At 36.1% G+C, this 20,032-nt stretch overlaps 1 protein-coding gene across 2 annotated transcripts in view; it reads right to left on the bottom strand.

Annotated features, from left to right (window-relative positions):
* The window catches only part of USP34 (ubiquitin specific peptidase 34), a gene marked incomplete at its 5' end in the record, with an annotated part of 136,592 nt that overhangs the window by 78,123 nt on the left and 38,437 nt on the right, over positions 1-20,032 (bottom strand). For both annotated transcript variants that reach the window (XM_081998400.1, XM_081998401.1), the window contains 4 exons: positions 1,693-1,785; positions 1,879-1,960; positions 11,045-11,106; positions 16,385-16,577. In XM_081998400.1, coding sequence (XP_081854526.1) covers positions 1,693-1,785; positions 1,879-1,960; positions 11,045-11,106; positions 16,385-16,577 — 430 coding nt within the window. The remainder of the gene's footprint in view (positions 1-1,692; positions 1,786-1,878; positions 1,961-11,044; positions 11,107-16,384; positions 16,578-20,032) is intronic.

The following is a 20,032-nucleotide window of genomic DNA, read 5'->3' as shown; positions in this document are numbered from 1 at the left end:
TGACAGTGTGTTTAGCTAACTACTCTTCTTAAACATTAAATTGACAGTGCACCTAGATGTTTCCTCTTAGGTTAAGTGCTGCTTTTCATAGTCACTCAAAGGGCTTCATTATGCTTGTAAGGATGTTGATATTAAACAAATAAAATAATGGTTACAGGAAGCTTCTAGGAAGAAAAATTCCTAATGTTGTTTACTACATATGCACCCCAAAAGGGGTGTTTTCATTCTTTATTTTATTTTGCCTTCCTGACACATAAAATATCCATGTCGGCAGCTTATGGAGTATAGGCCATCTTTTACAGGACTCAAACAGGAATGAAATTATGTGGGTTCTACACAAGGATGCATGTTAACATCTTGAGATACCTGCTTCAACTCAGAGAAGATAAATTTTTGTCAAAAAGTTAGTTTAAAAAGTGGAAAACATTCTTTAAGGCCTTCTAGTCTTTCAGTCTAAAGCTGTCAGCCTTTTAAACAGTATCGGAGGTTTAAACCTTTTACAGGAAATAATCAGGACATACTTAATTCTGATATCAAACATGTATGTTTTAAAAATATCAGTATGTCAAAAGGAACATGTAAACTGTAAAACAATTACTGCATTTGGGTAATTACATTAAGTTCTTAAAATAGTATAAAAGTGAAAAAATTCAGAGGTCTAACTGGTGTGAGTTAGTGTATGTGTGAAAACATTAAGGAAGGTAAAACATTGCTTTAAAAATGTAAGTGAAATAAGTAACTATTAAATACTCTGATACAGAAAATTGTTGGAGCCCATTAGAGTGAATGCTGCTACAATAAGCATTTATTAACATACCAGCTGCATGTTATAGTAACAATGGACTACAGAGGTTTCAGAATGTGTATACAGTAGTATTTGATTGAAACAAATTGGATAAATATTGAACACGTTAAAAAAAACCCTTCACATTCTAACTTGCATAAAAGTATGTTCCCTATATCTGTTCAAAAAGATCAATTTTATTTCTCTGACCTTCATTTTGAATGTATTTTTCAGAAAAATTGACACTGAAATGGTAGGGTTTTTAATAATAAAGGCAGAATGAAACCATGGAAAAACAGGTCCCACAACAGGAAATCAAAATGTCTACTATATTCAAATTCCCTAAATAAAAATTTCAAAATCTAACATAAAAAGCATAGCAATCCATTAAAAGTAGCAAACAAGTATATCTTTCTGAAGGAAAAAGGTTATCAGAGTTTCCAGGTTTACCAAGAAAAAATAAAATCTCAGTGCCTTCTGTAGGTTTTAACACCAGCACTGTAGCACAGCTGTAAACTTCACTGCCACAATTTTCACCTGATTGTTCCCACCAGGAGTAACAGAAATGGAAGATACAACACATAGGAGTAAGGCAATTTAGCACAATAGTAAAAATATTACATCTACCCTGCAATCTTCATCCCCATTGTTAGTGAAAACACTATGTCTTTTCTATATAACTTCATTTTTTTTCCTTGTACAAAAGCAGCCTAGGTGAATTCTTGCATCTAATGAAAAAAACAGTAATGGTGGCAGTTACCTAACTTAAAATTTTGGTCAGCAAAATACTCAGACAGACAGACAAGAAAAAGTAAGAAACTCAGCTTTACGAATATAAAACAAAACCAACTTGCCATTTTCCGACTTGTTTTTTATCACTCCTGCAATTACAAAAATTTTACATATACCTGTGCTGCAGCCCAAATACAGTCTATATGTTGAGTACTAAGTCTCCCTTCAGCTGCAAGAAAATTCAGAATCACTTGGCACTGTTTGATGATCTGCAAAGTGAGAACATATTGAGGAAAGATTTACTAGAACAAGAAGTTAGTCCTCCATGTTTGTACTAAAAATAATGATAATTTTATACAAACCTCAATATGCAAATTTGGTCCAAAAATGTGCTCAACTACATTGTTGCTGATAAGCCAGTCTGCAAGCTCTTTTGCAATTGACCTAGGGATGAAAAAAGAGTGGAAACGTGTAAAATCATCTGCCTATAATATATACACGGTGATCTTCCCTAGAACAGCATGTCTTTCAAATTAATATCCGTAACTGTAGTAAGCATATGAAAACTTTTTTCAACACAAAGCATACTCAACATTCATTCATTCAGGTAGGAAGCAAATTATTTCGCTTTTTTTTTTTTTTTGCTTTAGCTGTAAGACTAATGCCAAATACCAGCATTTCCCACTCACCCCTCTGGATCATTAGCAAACAGGTAGCCAACAACTCTACCTATTTTATTAGTTAGAGCTCAACAGACCACCTGCAGCAACAGGTGCAAACTTTCAAAGACCTCACAGGCAAGATTTTGGTAAACACTGCTATTTAAGCCAAGTTTATAATGAAATTCCAGAACTACTGAGTTCACAAATGTAGTTAAAGGTAGAAGTGATAGAAATATTTTTTTAAAGAAAACTGCTTAAATATTTTTAGATTCTGTCGCATAAGCAGCAACTCTTATAACTTAAAAACCTGTGTTTTACATGGTCATACTTACATACATGTAGCATACAGATACTTCAAAATTCGCATTTTGTTTCATCCATAACGATAGGGAACTTTACCCACTGCCAACCCATAAGCAAACTTTAGAACAGAACACGACAAGGAAACAGAATTTTCCAAAAGTCAGAATGACAGAATCACTTAGGTTGGAAAAGACCTTTAAGATCATCGAGTCCAACCATTAGACTAGCACTACCAAGTCCACCACTGAACCCTGTCCCTAAGCACCACATTTACACGTCTTTTAAACACCCCCAGGGATGGTGACTCAGCCACTTCCCTGGGCAGCCCGTTCCAGTGCTTGATAACCCTTTCGATGAAGAAAGTTTTCCTAATAACCAATCTGAACCTCCCCTGGCGCAACTTGAGGCCATTTCTTCTTGTCCTATCGCTTGTTACTTCAGAGAAGAGACCAACGCCCACATTGCTACAACCCCCTTTCAGGTAGTTGTAGAGAGCGATAAGGTCTCCCCTCAGCCGCCTCTGCTCCAGACTAAACAACCCCACTTCCCTCAGCCGCTTCTCATAAGACTTGTGCTCCAGACCCCGCACCAGCTTCGTTGCCATTCTCTGGACATGCTCCAGCACCTCAGTGTCTTTCTTGTAGCGAGGGGCCCAAAACTGAACACAGTATTTGACGTGCGGCCTCACCAGTGCCAAGTACAGGGGCACGATTACTTCCCTACTCCTGCTGGCCACATCATTTCTTATACAAGCCAGGATATCGCTCGCCTTCTTGGCTACCTGGGCACACTGCCAGCTCACATTCAACCAACACCCCCAGGTCCTTTTCTGCTGGGCAGCTTTCCAGACACTGTCCCCCAAGCCTGTAGTGTTGTGGGGCGGGGGCTGTCATGACCGAAGCACCATACTCAGAACTGAGCCTTGTTGAACCTCACACAGTTGGCCTCAGCCCATCGATCCAGCCTGTCCAGTTCCCCCTGCAGAACCTTCCTACCCTCCAGCAGATCAACGCTGCCACACCACTTGGTGTCGTCTGCAAACTGAGGGAGCACTTGATCCCCTCGTCCAGATCAAGCTGACCTTCCAGAAAGGACTGCCCTGTCTGGAAACCAATGCATAAGCTCCTTTTTATTCCTTCCTTTCAAGCAAACGTTTGTTTACCCAGATTTTGGCACCAGAAGCAATTCGAGGACATCACAGTATTTAAAGCACAGCCTGTAGTTTAAATGGCCCCGGAATAAAAGCACTCTGTTTCACGAGGAGAGGATGGGAGGGAGCGGGTGTCTTGGAGGACTACATGAAGAATTATTTTTACCACTGCTATCTGTGTCACATTTATAGTCACTATTAAAATTCCAGGATTGCCAATCTTTATCATCCGCAATAAGAAAACAAGATTCTTTAGGTCATTTATGGCTTATTAATAAATTAGTTCTCATACTGTAAGGTTAGTTTGACAGGATATTTGCTCAAAGAGGGATAAAAAAGATAAGCCAGGTCTGTTCCATAAAATCCAGATCTACTTAACTTCCTACAGCCTCATTTCAAAACAAAACCAAAACACAACCATCACCCCCAACGCCCCAAAGAGGCCTACCCCAAACCAAACTTTGGAGCATGCACTTTATAGACTCATTCAGGGCTTGAACTTCTGTCTAACAAAATTTGAAGTTAAGACCTTTTCACATGTGAGCTGTGATTCTGTGGATTTTAAAGCTAAAAGAACTTATTATTCATTTGAATATATGTTACTAGCCCCTGTTAGCAACAAATATGGCTCTAAAAAGATGCTGTTATCCATGCTCTGCCTCCGTGCTGACAAGCACAAGTGGCCATAATGGCATTGCCCATATAGCTCAAAAGCCTATAGATCTCTTACTTGTCATTTTGTCAGACAGCTGGTAGACTCAATATTACGCATTCATCTCAAATCACAAGCGCTGAACACACACTCTAAAAACTGAAGGCAGCCTGCAAAAGAGTTCCTTGAATTTACGGCCTGTTCGCACCCAGCTCCTTCTTACGGTTTTACATCGCTCTCCCTTACGTGCTCCTGCTACATGACCAAAACATACACAGAAAGCCTCACAGTTTGCATTTTGCACGCATAAAAGGTAGACAGATCTGGTCACATGAGTGAACGCACACTCACTAGATGCTTACGAAACGTGAAAAAAAATCATTGCATATGGTCCTTCATAAGAGGCAAAAGCCTTAACACCCGAGTCATAAGTCAATGGAGGTAGTTTTGTTTGGAAATAACTTAATTTCGTCTTGGATGTCAATTTTTAAACCTGTAGCTTTCAGAATGAATCCCAGATAAACACTGCTAGACTCACGAGGCAATGTTAATATGAAAGGACACACTGCTCAGTGTGTCTCTCTAAACCAAATACTGCTGCTAGTGGCACAGTGTCCATTAGACATTCTATCCAGAGTCCTTTAGCTACTCCAAAGGAAAGAACAAAAACTCTCTTATATGAGTTCCTTCCCATTTTATTAAATTAGTATGGCAGTTCTCTCTCTCTCATCTGCAACATTTTTCTTCTGAGAAATAATGGATTATTCTTTTGAAGGAATGCCTTTTTTTAAAAGATGTATTCTCAGAAGTAAAAAACTCTTTATCCTACCGGTGAGCTCAACTGTGATAAAATGACATCTCAGATTTCTGAAGGTAAACAACCATTTGATATACATTTGTTGAGGATGACCAAAAACAAGATGATCTTTGTGAAAGGCAGAATGCAGCCTTTGTGTTTCCCTCGTTCCTCCCAGAAAGTTTTGCTGAGGGCACACCAATCGCTAAATATACTGTCTTTTAAAACGACAAAGTTATTACCAGCACTAAGTATTTTATTCTCCGATATAATAAGAAATACATTTACAACAACAGATTCAAGGATTCACCAAAGAAAGCTAATTTCAGTGTAAGTGAAAGATGTCTGACATTTCCTGAACAATTCAATTTCAGAAAAGGGTTTTTTTTGTCCGGTGGTTTTCCAGCTCCTTGATAAGTTTCCTCACTTTCAAACAGAGTGAACACCTTAACTCACCAGCAATTCCAGAACTTTATATAAATAATAAAAATAAAATGCCAGCCTATGAATAAATTGACCTAAGATTTAAGTTTGTATATTGTCATTTATTTCATTTTTACTTTAGTAATTATCAAAAGCCCTATGACCTTGAGAAATTTCAGATACACTCAAGTTCACAGAGTTCTGAGTTGCCCCAATAAGCGGGGCAACCTAGAATAACTTTTCATTAAAAGATTTAAAGTATAATTTTCGATATTCTTCAATGGGTTTAATTTTGATTTCTAGCTACGTTAAAATTTCTTTCATATAGTATGCATTTTTTGTAATTCAAAAGTATTTTTTCATACAGCAATTTGCAAATTATTGTAGGACTATTAATATACAATACCACTACAATTCAGGCAACCTAGCAAGAATTCAATTTTCAGTAAAAACACGCCCAAATTTTCTTTTAAAAGAAGTTCTTCAAAAGGTTATAGAAAAAATTTCCTCCTTCATACTGAAGGAAGCAGTGAGAGTGAAAAACATGCATTACCATTTTTCCTCTAACACAAAAGTAGCAGTACAAAGAACAGTTGTACAAGTCAGATATCTAAGTTATACAGACCTTAGCAGCAAGAACATTCACCTTGGTAATAACATGTGTTACCTATTTTTCATGGATTTAGTAATTGCAATAGCAAGAGGAGAAGTCATTTAAAGAACATGATAGTCTTCACGAGTGTGTGTTGTGGGTGAGGGAGGAGGAGAAGAGAATGAAAAAGTAAAGGTAGCAGCTACTCTAGTTTAATTGTCTCTATTATCTTTCTCACACTGGAAATGTAAACAACATATTGGGCTACATGATCTCTAGATTTAATCAATTTCTTCCTAGACTTTTAATTCCCTGAAAATTCATGTCTGTCAATGTGCTGGTTTTGGCTGGGATAGAGTTAATATTCTTCAACGTAGCTGCTATGTTTTGGATTTGTGCTGAAAACAGTGTTGATAATACAGAGATGTTTTCATTACGGCTGAGCAGTGCTTACACACAGTCAAGGCCTTTTCTGCTTCTCACCCCACCCCACCAGCAAGGAGGCCGGGGGTGCACAAGAAGCTGGAAGGGGACACAGCCGGGACAGCTGACCACAACTGACCAAAGAGATATTCTGTACCATATAACGTCATGCTCAACATATAAAGCTGGGGGAAGAAGGAGGAAGGGGGGGACGTCTGGAGTGATGGCGTTTGTCTTCCCAAGTAACCGTTACGCGTGATGGAGCTTTGCTTTCCTGGAGATGGCTGAACACCTGCCTGCCGACGGGAAGTGGTGAATGAATTGCTGGTTTCGCTTTACTTGCGTGCGTGGCTTTTGCTTTACCTATTAAACTGTCTTTATCTCAACCCTCGAGTTTTCTCACTTTTACGGTTCCAATTCTCTCCCCCATCCCACCGGGGGGACATCGAGCAGCTGTGTGGTGCTTAGTTGCCAGCTGGGGTTAAACCACAACAGTCAAAAGTAACTGTTTTACTTCCAAGAAATGAAATTCAAGCACTTTTGACATTAGTTTCCACAGACATTCTGTAAGACTGCAGGGAAGAGTGGAAGTTATGCAGTTTCTGATACAACCTGATGTTTGTGAACTGTACTTACAAAAGGCAAGTACTCGAGCTTGAATTTTGTTTATCATTGTAAATAAAACTATCTGTAAGGAAACTACAGTTTACGTGTTTTCCTGGTAGGTCAAAGAATGCCTCTCTGTAAGAGCACTGGGTTAAAGTCCTAGAAACATTTTAATCTGAGGCTGTGGTGCAATACTTGGTAGCCACATGATGACCCAGATCCAGGAACAAATCCCACAGCAATATAACCCCCACAAACAAAACCTTATTTATCCAACTAGTCAATTCCCAACACAATTCACCATGCAGCTACAAAAACACACCAGCTCAGGATGAAATAAAACAGCAAGTCAGCAACATCACTGAAAAATATAACGTAAAACCTTAAAAGTAAAAATGTAGACATTTAACGAGCAGCTTGCAAAGAATGAAGACTAACATTTCTTAACAAAACCACTGAAATAGAATCTACAAAATAACAATGGATGGGAAACACTGATCTGAACTATTTAGGATCAGAAATGCAAAGGGGATATAACAGGAACCTTCCCAACACACATTCAAGTACACGTTTTTGTTTATGAGCACACATTTTCTTATTTGACTCTCCAAAACCACTCTGACAATCTTGAATATTTATTATACTACTGTGTGTGCCACTAGGAAGAAACATTAGGGAGCTGAGTGAAAAACTTTACTACTATTTTTTTCAGAGAAAATCTGAGAAGATCCATGGAATGTGAAATAGAAAGAGGGGAAGAGGCGTTTAAATGACGCTGCCATAAATTCAGTTGGTAAGCTTAGACAAAAATTGAGAAAGCAAGAGTTAACATGAGCTCTGAGAACAGTGGTGAAGCGAAAAAGCCATATAAAACTTGCAGTTTCATATCTCAATAAATAACGAAAGAGAGGGAAAAGAAAGGAGAGGAAATGGTCCAGATCTTTCTGTTCACAGGTGAAAGGAATTTTGGACACCTGAAATTACTCTGTAGGAAGCTTTTAAAGTGAGGGTAATCAAGTTTTTAAATGAGCCAGGAGGTCATCTTAGCATCAACCTGAATCCTGAAATTCAAATTCTTGGCTGCCTGCCAAGCGAAGAGCAAAATAAATATCTCTTTACACATGTTATTTCCACAAGCTGACAGTGTCCTTATTAAGGAAAACACACCACTTTTTCCTCTTGTACTCCAAAGAGCACAAAAAAAAAAAATCTTTCCCTCCCTGAAAGGCATAATTGTTTCTCACTAACCAACATCAGCAAACTAGTTTTAGGAATCACTATTCAAAGACTTGGAAGACTCTTCTGTCCAGTCTTGTTATTTTTAGCTTCAATAGATTCCATACTGTTCAGTACCTTAGATTGCAAAGAATTTGATTCTATCTTAAGAGCCAAGAATAGCTAAATTAAAAGTATGTCTCTGAGGGATATTATGAAGTTGAGTCATTGAGACATTGCACATATCTGGACAATACGCATATTCAGCCACCATAAACCCTCAACCGTAGAGAAGACAGTTAAGTAAACTAAATCTAAAAACACATACAAATACCTACAGCTAGAAAACAGATTTCTCTGTCTTAGCTTTCTGCTGCTTTCAAGTGCAAATTGTGAAATCCAATGTTTTCCTAGACAGAAGATGCTTTAGCTTGTCCCACCATGGAAAAATTTGCAACCACGCAGAGAAAGCTGGAAAGCTACTGTTGCGAAGTATTTGCTAAAAAATCCTGATGATACTTCCAAACAAAAGGGAAGAGCTAGGACTAACTGATAGCGCTTTTTTTAAAAAAAGATACCTCCCGCAAACCCACCTTATCAAGATACAGAAGAAGAAATCCCAAAGGTTGACAGTTCCAAACGCATCTGGAAAAGTCAAAACACATAACGGGGATGACCAGACATAATGCAAAATACCTTCCTTTGCTAAATCTGCAGAGGCTACAAAGGTACAAAATAAATCTTCGACTTCCTTTCTCCACTAAGGAAAGAAAACAGGAATGAAAAGCTTTCCTTTTGCTGCTCATTCAATCACTGCCAACTCCATAAGTGCCTTCTCATCCAAAAATTTCTCATGAACAGAGCCTCTAATGAGAGGGAAGCTTTGTACTGAACAAATTGTAGAAGTGAGACATTTTCCCCATCCTTCTGCACTAGCCTTTTGTGATTATTCGGCTGGAAGAAACTAGTGATTGCAGAAGACATCTGAAGATGAGCAGCAATACTGATACTGATTTGCACCCAATTTTTCAGGTAAAACACCAGAATGACTGGAATTTAGATTTTAAAAAAACCCCACATACTACAAAAGTGGAAAAGAAGTCCTTCTGTTCATGCTGCATTCCTTTCAAATTACAGGCTGTTTACAGATGCCCTTGCCAAGAAAGTAATATCCCAAATGAGAATTTGACAATTTCCTTCAGCTTTAAAATAACTCTGATGTTCTTGCATAGTACATCTGCTCTTCTGCAGGGAAATTTAAGCACCCTTCTCTTTTTTTCCCCTGTCGATAACTTTCCTCTTTTACATTTGACACAGAAAATCAAACAGTTTAACTGGCAGAATAACTTCTTGTTAATGTTCTTTTAATTAGTTACTACTAGTAAAAAACTATTTCATTCATAATATGTTTCAGAAGATCAGCTAACCAAGAAACACCTCACTATCAGATTTTCAACATGAAGGAAAGAGGAGAAGAAATAGGTAAAAATGAGGTTTGGCAGTCCCAGTGTAACAATACACCATAAACTGGCAGTACAATATAGAAAATAACCCAGTCAACCAAGGCACCTGACATATTCAACGTGTTACGCTCCTGTAGTATTTACTTCTATTGCTATAGAACTAGAGGCTTTGGAAAAAACACAGCACCTCTCCCAGGGCACAAAATATGTAAATAATAAGTATATATAAGCGTATAGTATAGTAACAAATGTGTGATTGCATTTATTACAATAATGCAATTTTTTTCAAATATTCAAGTTGTTATTTACGTGAAAACTATAGTATTGTGGTCTTGACTGCTGCCAGATTTCAATAAGCAGGTGTTAAAATAAAATCATCTATAACAAAACTACCCAGACAAAAAAGCAATCCAACTGCTGCTGTAACAGACTTCTCATTAATAAGCACAAGATAGCGGCGAGTATGTGTCTGTGGTGAGACAGATGATACACACATGGATAAAACCCCTCGGATAAACAGAATAAGTGTATCATACCCCAAGATAAACCTAAAGAGTATATCACAAGTAAAATCCTAGATTTTACATACTTTGCCTATTATTTCAAATGAACAGTTCTTTCAACTGCTTAAACACATACTTTTCTCTAAATTCTACAGAGTTTAGAGTTACTACAAAAATCAATACATTTCCTCACTAGGATACAACCCCACACATTAATCTTCTCAAAGATTTATAGGAGTCCCCTTTAGAATTGTTACACACACCTGAATTATACAAATAAGGACTCTGAAGAAAAACAATAAAGAGCACACCTCACACACTCCGAGGAAAACTAATAACAAGGCTGGGAGCCCGTGATGGCAAGACAAGTCTTCGTTAACTAAATAATCAGGAGAAATGAGAAGACAGAAAAAATACTACTTGGATATGAATTAGCTGGTTCTTATTTATACATCACAATGGAGACAATGGCCCATTATTGGTATTTATTATTTCAGTATTTACATTTTTCTAAAGGCTACCTTGACTCTGTCTTTTAAGACATTAAAGAAATCCAGAAACATTTAGAAATATTTTTAAAGTTACCATTTAAAACCATGTATTGAATCCCAGATTAGAATATTTCTAATAAATGCCTTGGATTATCACTACTCCCCATTGGTTATAATCCGTAACAACAATACCGAACAACTGCAATCATATAGCGCATTTGAAGTATTCATAATAATGCTCCTACTTACGTTTCTGTGTCTGAAACTAATGACTCATTATTACACACATCATTGAAGGTATGAAGTTGGTTCTATAGTTAGAAAAAGGAAGAAAAAAATTAAAATCTTATCTAAATATTTTGTGAGGTAGTTTTCTTATACTTAAATATAGTACTAGTGACAGTAAACAAATTTTTCTAGTACTTTCAATGTTTTTAAATAAATCACTTTAACAAAAATGTGAACAGGCGTTCTTGTAGGCAAGGATCAACTTTGTTTTTTAATCAACCTCTCTCACTAAAGCAATTAAATGATATTACAAAAACTCCACCCACTCCAGAAATCAAAACAAGGTGTGTAGCAGTCACTTTGCACATAGGTTTTCATGAGAAATGAAACACATACTTTGGAAACTGATGTTTTAGGATGAGCTTCCCCATTACTGTAATGCTTACTAAAACAGCAAAGATTTCTTTTGTCACATTATCAGTGTTGAAAGTCTACAAAATTGGAGAGTGAAGATTACATATTTTTATACGAAATGAAGCTTTCAAAGGTACCTGAACTGATAAATTCAAGACATTCCAGAAAAACAAAACTTGTTAAAATTTGACATCTCTTTTCCATCCCTTCCCTCAGCATCAACTTTCCAGATACAGAGATGGCTCTGTATTCAGTTCTTTACAGGACATAATATTTTTTTAATATTTAAAGTTCTGTAATAAAACTTATTTGTCATCGTGTTTTCAAAAAAAATTAAAGACACAATAATGTGAATTTTTGAAATTAAAATTAAACTTGTTGTATAACTTTGTCATAATATTTACTCTTTCCTTTCTCGAAACAACTCTGGTACATGCACTCTATAATTCGGGTGACAGCTAATCTCCTGCAGTCTTTACACAAAGATTTATTTGTGTCTAATCTCAACAATTTTCATGACAAAAAGTGGTTTTGAAGAAACAAAATAGAAAATATGCATTAAAACTAGTGAGATATGAGACCCTGATTACACATTAATAGATAAGTTATTAATAGATACTTTCAAATGAAACGTATTTTGGAGTGGAAAAACATGTGAACAGTTTATTTCTTTATGAAGAAATTGTTATGACCAATGAGAATTGGGTCAAATAAAGAAGTGAAAGTTCACTGGCTTTTCTGAAGACTCATGCCCCAACTGAAAATGTGTTGAAAGGGATCAAAGAGTGAAAGAATACTGAACTGTTTCTATCATCATTAGAAATTTACGGTCACATGTTGATCCAAATTTCCCATACAAAACCCTTATCCAAAGGAATTTTGACAAATGATGTTCTTTTTCATATTGGAATTTTCCATCAGTTTTTACAGTAATTTCAACTGAAGTTTTGGAATTCTTACACAAGAGTGCAAAACAAAGTACACACAGCATAGTGTTGCACCACCTCATTCTCACTCACCTCCTAACATTTTCTTCACTTCATGTTTCGTTACTGTGAAATGCCAGAGGGAATAAAATACTTTTACAATCTTTTACCATATATGAAAGTCTGTAAGAAACTAAAGATGCCTGTGCCCAATAAATGTAACACAAATGTGTTAGTTATGAAGTACAACAGAGGTACAAAGTCTTCAGCAAAGAAAGCTGAGAACAAAAAGGCATCTCTCTAGCTAGTCCTGTCTCAAGACGCAGGCATCAAAGGTAATTAAACTTTCTATGTAGGAAACCAATGCAAGAAGAATAAATATGCACTGTTCATGCTTTGCACTGCATTTGTTCAGGAAAAACCTGACAATGTTGCATTTGCATTTTCATTAATGCACAGAGCCAAATAAAAAGGGGTTGAAAAACTGAAAAAAGAAGGATGGCCAGATGAGTTACGAGTATGCATTTTCACATACTTAAGTTCACCTGTAACTGGAAAGACAGGAAAACAGAGGGTCCTATTCATGAGGGAACAGTAGAGAGAGAAGAGGGTATTTTGGAGCTGAACAACCTCCACAGATGACTGGGAGATGAAATCAAAGAGAAACAACCTAACAACAAAAAACTTCGGGTACACCTTGGTTTACATTTTGCTGTTCTTTTCTGTAGCTGCTTCCAACTTCATATTCAACCACCCCAGCTTCCACTTTGCTAAAATTAACTTTCATGCGTCTGTGTTCAACCTTGCTTTGTAAATAAGAACTTTAGTCAGATGATATGACACATTATGTGTATGCTACTCTTCAAGGGAGGCAAGTCTATATTTGATGGTAAGCAAATATAATCCCTGTATGCCATACAGCATGTATTGTGTGAGTCTCAAGAGGTTCCACAAACAACAAACTGAAAGGTTTCATTTTAGGACTGGTCATGTTAGCTGTCAGGCAGGAAAAAAAAAAAATCTCTTGGCAGACACAAATCAACACCTCCGTGTTAGAAGACATTAATCTGTTTAGATTGACTGGTATTTTTGGTCAACAATTTCTATCTCCACGATGATGGCAAAAGTACATTTATCTTGCGAAAGGAACAATTAGGCAAGCCAGAGATATTATTTGACCAAATCTATTTCAGTCTTGACCTTATGAGTGAAATTAGAAATTTGCATCCCACTCAACTTTCCATATGAATTTCCAGAGGAAACTTTTCTTTGAAATAAAGTATCTATTGAAAAGTTCACACTTCAACATATTTTGCACATAATTTTGCCAAAAGTTTTCTTTGAAACTTCACACATGTTTGCAAAATCAAATGAAGAACTGCTTCGAGGCTAAATGCTCAACTTTTGGCAAATGAAAGTCCAGGAAAGGAAAAAAATTTGCAGTTGCAGATATCGTAGTTCTAAAGTCTTGAATACAAAACAGGAAGCTGAAATTGCGTTGGTTGGGAAGAACATTTCAATGAAATTACTTTGACAAACTCTAGCCATCAAAGGCATGAATAAAAAAAAGAAACTTCAAAAAAGCAGTCACGAGGGTACATCTGTAATAGAGAAGATTGTATGAAAATACTAACAAAGTTGAACTACATTACATCTTTGTAAACACAACTTTGTTTGCAAAGAGGACAGAAAACCTCAGTAAAGAGGCAGCCGAAATTTCTGTAAATTTTAGTTCAAATTTCATGCTCAAAGTTCCACAGACCTGGCAATTAAAATTGTTCCAGGCAAGGCACACAGAATGAAACGGAACAAAATGCTTCTCAAACTCAAAAGTCAAACAAGAAAAATCAAAAGATGCTTCTTCCAAAGATATCTTTGTAAGATCTTTAAAAAGAGAACCAAAGAGGAGAAAATTTCCTATGATTTGAATGGGAAAGAAGAATAAATTGTTTCAGTTGTTCCAGAGCAGTTTTAGAGACTATTCATATAAAAAGAGAGATTCAACTTATTAACAAACAATATTCCCTTTTTTTACAAGCTGAAACAGATTTGCTTTAACCTAAAAATACTGTAAAATTTTACTTCTGGCAATACATGTCTGTTATTAAAAATCTCACTTTTAGAGTCATATTTATCAATCATACCAGATCAAAATATATAACTTCTTAAAATTACACCGTTCCACACTCCCTTAAATGAATTACATGCCTGAAAAAATAAACTGATGCGTTCTTATTTTCAGACTTTCTGTTTTTAAGGATACACAAAAAGACATACATCAGTAGTTGAACCAGGACAATTGTACAAAACCAAAGGAAAGTACTTATAGGAATAAAAATCTAACATAATTGGAACTACGCAAACACTAGAAATTTACTTTAAAATAAATGATACTGAAAAGAGCATTTTCTCAAACTATGCAAAATTTTAAAAAAGGAAGTTATTTTTATGCCCAGTTAATGGCTGTATTTTAAAATGTATCTGACAGATAGTATGATACCCACAACTGTATAAATAATAAAGCACACTGCAATGAAAAATCAAAACAAAAATATGTTAGATTTTCACCTAAGACTTTATCAACTCACTGAAGTTTTCTGATTATACAAAAAGAACCCTTGAACATTCGCTTTACACTAATTATGACAGAAGATTAGAATGCAGGCACTGAGTATATTCAGTGTAGCATTCATATAAAGTCATATAAATTACTTACGTATACAATTTATATTTACAATCATGTCACTATTTCTCCCCAAAGTTAACTTTCTCTGTATCTTGCTTTAGCATTTCTGCTGGATGAACTGCATTATGTTTTCATTCATGTAAGTGCCAATCTGAATGGACAGTGCATTCAAGTCCAATAAATGCAGTTACCCTTAGAATAGCATTTGATTAATACTAAGTGGGTGAAGTTCACACATTTTTTTTTTTTTTTTTAACTTAGTAGGTCACATACGTATGTAAATTAAATACTTTGCTTAAAAACCACCACTAATCTGACTGGAAATACTTACAGGTTACTTTAAATTGACATTTATTAAAACAATTGCAACTACTTCTATATATAGTGAGAAGCAAAATCAAATTTAAGTAAACTTGTCTTGTATTTACTGACAGCCAGCAATGAAGAGAGTCACTGAGTGATACTGTGTAACCAGTTAGACCAGGGAAGGCCAAATGCATGGAGAAAATACTACAAAATTTAAGGAGAACATGTTTGTTCATTCTAGTACAGTTTGTTCATATTCATCATTTTGTGCATTAAGGCAAACATGACAATATGGGCTATAAATCTTAAATACAGAAGTGTCAGAAGAAACACAAAATTGAAAAGGCTCAGATGAATAAAAAGTTCACTTCTGACCTTCTGTACAACTGTCTCTATGTGGCTATAATGCACATGTAAGAAGCAATGACAGACAAAGGATGCACAATCTTGACTGGTGCAATGTGGAGCATTTCCATGGGAAAGTAAAGGGCAGGTTTTTTTGCTTTTAGCCTGTTTCTATTTGATGCTATATATATTTACCTCTGCAATTCAGTCTTCTGCTAATGAATGGAGAAATGCTCTCTCTTAAGAAACAAACTATACTAAACAAACAGGAAAAAGAGGTATGTACAATACAAAGAAGCAGCTAAATACAGTAGAGTCAAGACACTGCAAAGGTAAAAATGAAAACAGATTGAAAGCCTTTGTAAACCACAAATATAGCCATGTTAAGGGACTTAATTTCAACACAGCTGTCACAAAACATGGTTATAAGAGTTTTGTTTAGCACGGTATATTGTTCAGGAAACGTGTTACAGTTCCACATGCTGCAGAACATAGCCGTCACCCAGACTTGTCTCTCAGGGAACCCTATATTCACAATCATGACTGTAATTTCCTAAGACCGCATATAAGAAGGTTCTGCTGTTTTCACCCATTAAAAAAGCCCCCCAAACAAGTTTGTCATTCATAAAACACAAAAATAAACATTTTTTCTAAATATTATTGATATTTTTAAAAAATTCTTACTGTTATTTGACTCAGCCCAGCCAATCTCATTGTTAGAGTTGGAGACATAAAGTATTTAAATGCAAGATCAAGACTTTCTTTATCAAAACACAAGGCTGTATCCAATGGTTCTTTAACTGTGCTCCACATTAAATCTGCCATGTTCCGGGCGGCACTCTGTCGCAACTCCTGGTCTGACAGTTTACATAAATACCTAGAATAAATTACAAATGGAAGAAAAAAAAAAAAAGGGTATGATTCAAACTAGAACATTCCTGGAACACCATCTTGATTATAGCAAATATATATTTCCAATAGCTGTAAGAATACTATGTCTTAAAATACCAATATCAAAAGTTAATAATAACAATAAAAAACACTAAGGAAAAACAGAATTATGCAGAATATTTTAAGAAGTAAATGAATTTCTTGTTTTAAACCTTTTCAGATTTCTTTCATAAAACAAAATGACAGGAAGCCCATGGAATTCTTCAGAAATGTAGGTTGGAAGCCTAAACCTCATACCTGTTTCACAGGAAGATACCCTCTCTCCAGATAGCTGCATCATGGCTATTAACTTTCTTTAAAACTGAAGTGTCACAACGCACTTAACATATTAATATACTTTAAAACTGAATTCCTGGAAACAGTGTCAATGGACCACAAACAGCATGCTCTGAAAGTGCGAATCCTCTGAAGATGAATATAGTTTGTGGTCTCAGTCACCGAACAGAAAGAAATTATAATCATGCAATCATGTTCTGATACAATTAGGGTAAATGCAGTACACGCACATTTTTTCTGCCATAACCATATGCCATGTGTGCTTGTACATCAGTACTCCCTGTGCCACAGCACTGCTTTCGCAACAGGTTAGTACAGGAACACATGCCCAAGTTGTTCCTTCTATTGACAATAATTATGATCTTTAAGGACGCGTGTGAGGCATCATCAAGGATCCTAGGCACCTTCTAGAGAAACCAAAAACGCTAAAGAATTTTAAACTGCTAAGTTCTTCCTACTGCAGACATCTTAGATAAGGGGTCAGCTAATCTTGCACAATGAGTTGCCGTACAGATAGCCTCTGCAAACGGGAGGCAGAAGAAATAATAATTTATAAGAACCAGCTTACAGAAGCTAGTGCAACCTCAGTCTTACCTAAGCAACTACAAGATAGAGACACACCAAGAAAAACCTATACCGGAATGCTTGTAAAGTCCATGTAGAAAACACTGGCCCAGTTGAGAGTTTCTTCTAAACTGAATGCGTAAGAGAAAATTGTTTAGAAACAAGCTTTCCTGAGCTTATTTTGAAGCAGTTAAGGATTGTACAGTGAAAGGTACATACATACAAGGTTAGCATAATTAATTCTTTCTGCTGTACTTCAGCATTCTGAAGTTGCAACTACATCCAAACTAGATTTAACTACACATAAATGTGTTAAAAATCCATTTGTTTGACAGCCTAAGCCTGGATCTGTCCTTGGAGACCAGCCAAATAGATGCCCGAACCTTGTAAAAAACACAAGGGATATTAAACTACACTTAACTAGATTTATGCACCATTCCTTTGCATTTACTTCACATAAACATCAGTAAATGTTTTTTTAAAAAGCAAAAATACAGGCCCTGATTCTTATTTAGATTGAGGCCCTTTTTCACAGCTCTTGTGTAGAGGTCTTAAAATAAACACACTTAAATTATACTTAACATTGTCAAACATAGAAAAGCGACTTCAGTGCAAATAATCATAGAGGCTGTAGATCTGTGACAGGAATCACAGATAAGTAATGGTAGGACAAAAGAAGGACTATTCAGAGCCAAGTCAACCAGATCACCATTTCACTGTTACTAATTGTGAAATTCATCTTCTCCCTGTGGAGCACTGGAAACCAGATCATGTCAAGAAAGTAATGCTTCTGTACCATGATTTCTAAACAAAAGAAAAGTAGCAATGAGAAGGGAAAACCCATTTGAAAAAGTTCAGCAGCAAACCAGACCCAGTGGCCTGTCTTCAACCTACAGACAGGCGAGAGGAGTTACACTCTGCTGAAAAAATGCATTGGTCCATGTTAAAACATAATTATCTCAATGTAACTCTCAGCAACCACAGACCAGTTTTTATCTCCCCATTTCTATACACAAACTATATTCAGCCCTAGTTGAGTACGTTATATGAATTGAATTTAATATAGTTATATGCAAACTATATTCAGCCTAGCTCTTCAGTGTTCACAATGCACATCAAGTCATACTCAACCGTTTTGTGAAGGATTTCTAAAGACCTCAAATAAATTACAGTCATTGTCTCATTCTATACAAGACAGACGAAGAGTGCTTGTATGCAACAGACAGGTGGGAATGGACACAGATCTACATATACAGAAAGAAGGGTGCTTTTCTGTTTTCACTAGATTCTGTAACAGGACTTGCACCTGAAATCTTCCTCACATTAGAGAGTCTGGTGAAGCAACTACACTAATTTAGTTCATATTAAAAAGCAGTTTTTATTTTAATGCAACAGTATCAGTATAAACCTACTTTCATTCATAAAATTCACAGTACAACATTTTTAAAGTTCTTTCAGTGCGTTTACTGTATTTAGTCCAAGCCTGAGACAGACTTGTGTTGTTTTCTGTATTACAGTATCATTAAGAGACAGGGGTTTTAAAAAAATTCCACTTTGTAATAATGGAAACTACCATGTAGGTGTACTTTCACAGCTACAGAAGTACTTAAACAGTATAATCTGTTTTGCCAAGGCCCTAAAGAAAGTTACAGAGAAAAGAACATTCTTTACTTGTTAACCCACATCCTATTTTTTTTTAATGCAACTGGGTTATTCTAACCAGGCACAGTACAAATGTAGAAGATAGCATACTTGTCTTTGCAAGTATAACTGCATCTACACTAGAAAACTTATTGGCACTACTACGCTGGTCATAAATCAAATATAATCATATCTTTACTACCAGGATTAGAACTACAGAACTTGCAGAGTAGGCCAAGCCTCATTTCTCTTGTCTCTGGAAAGACGCAGCAGCCTAAGCCTGTCTGTAGCAGTAAACTGGGTCCATTTCATGCTTTTACCAGTAGAACATTATTAGTAACAAAAAATAAATCTTTAGCTAGCACTGGCATTTAACACACATCTTTCCTTACACTGACTAACTGTAAATTTGCTGCATTGCCTTACAAAGAACAGCGATATTGGAGCAAGGCAAAAGGTCTATGTAGCCCAAAATAGCCACTTTAAAAGCAGATGAAAGATTTATCCCATATATAAAAAAAAAGATGAACCTATCTACTACTGTGAATTAATTTACCTCTACTTATACTTTCGGCTTTCTCATTAACCTATGCCAGTTAGTTTCACAATTACGCTCACATGAAAAACAATTTCCTTTCCTTTCTCGTAATTCTGCAACCTGACAACTGTATTGCATGCTCTCTATTTCTTGTTTTTGAAAAACTCTGAATTATCATTCCTTATTCCTTGCCTTCATATCACTCGTATAACAGCCATCTCCCTGTCAAAAAAATACCAGACTATGTCTCTCCTCCTATCAATGTAATTTTTAATCTCCTACCTTCTTCATCACCCTTCCTATCACCTAGGCAGTTCTGTCATTATCTGTGAGACGGAACAATCAGAACTGTATATAGTATA

This window comes from Phaethon aethereus, assembly GCF_964289735.1.
Source record: "Phaethon aethereus genome assembly, chromosome: 3".
NCBI classification, from domain to species: Eukaryota; Metazoa; Chordata; class Aves; order Phaethontiformes; family Phaethontidae; genus Phaethon; species Phaethon aethereus.
The sequence above is the reverse complement of the archived record's forward strand: the minus strand, read 5'-3'. Positions and strand labels throughout refer to the sequence as shown.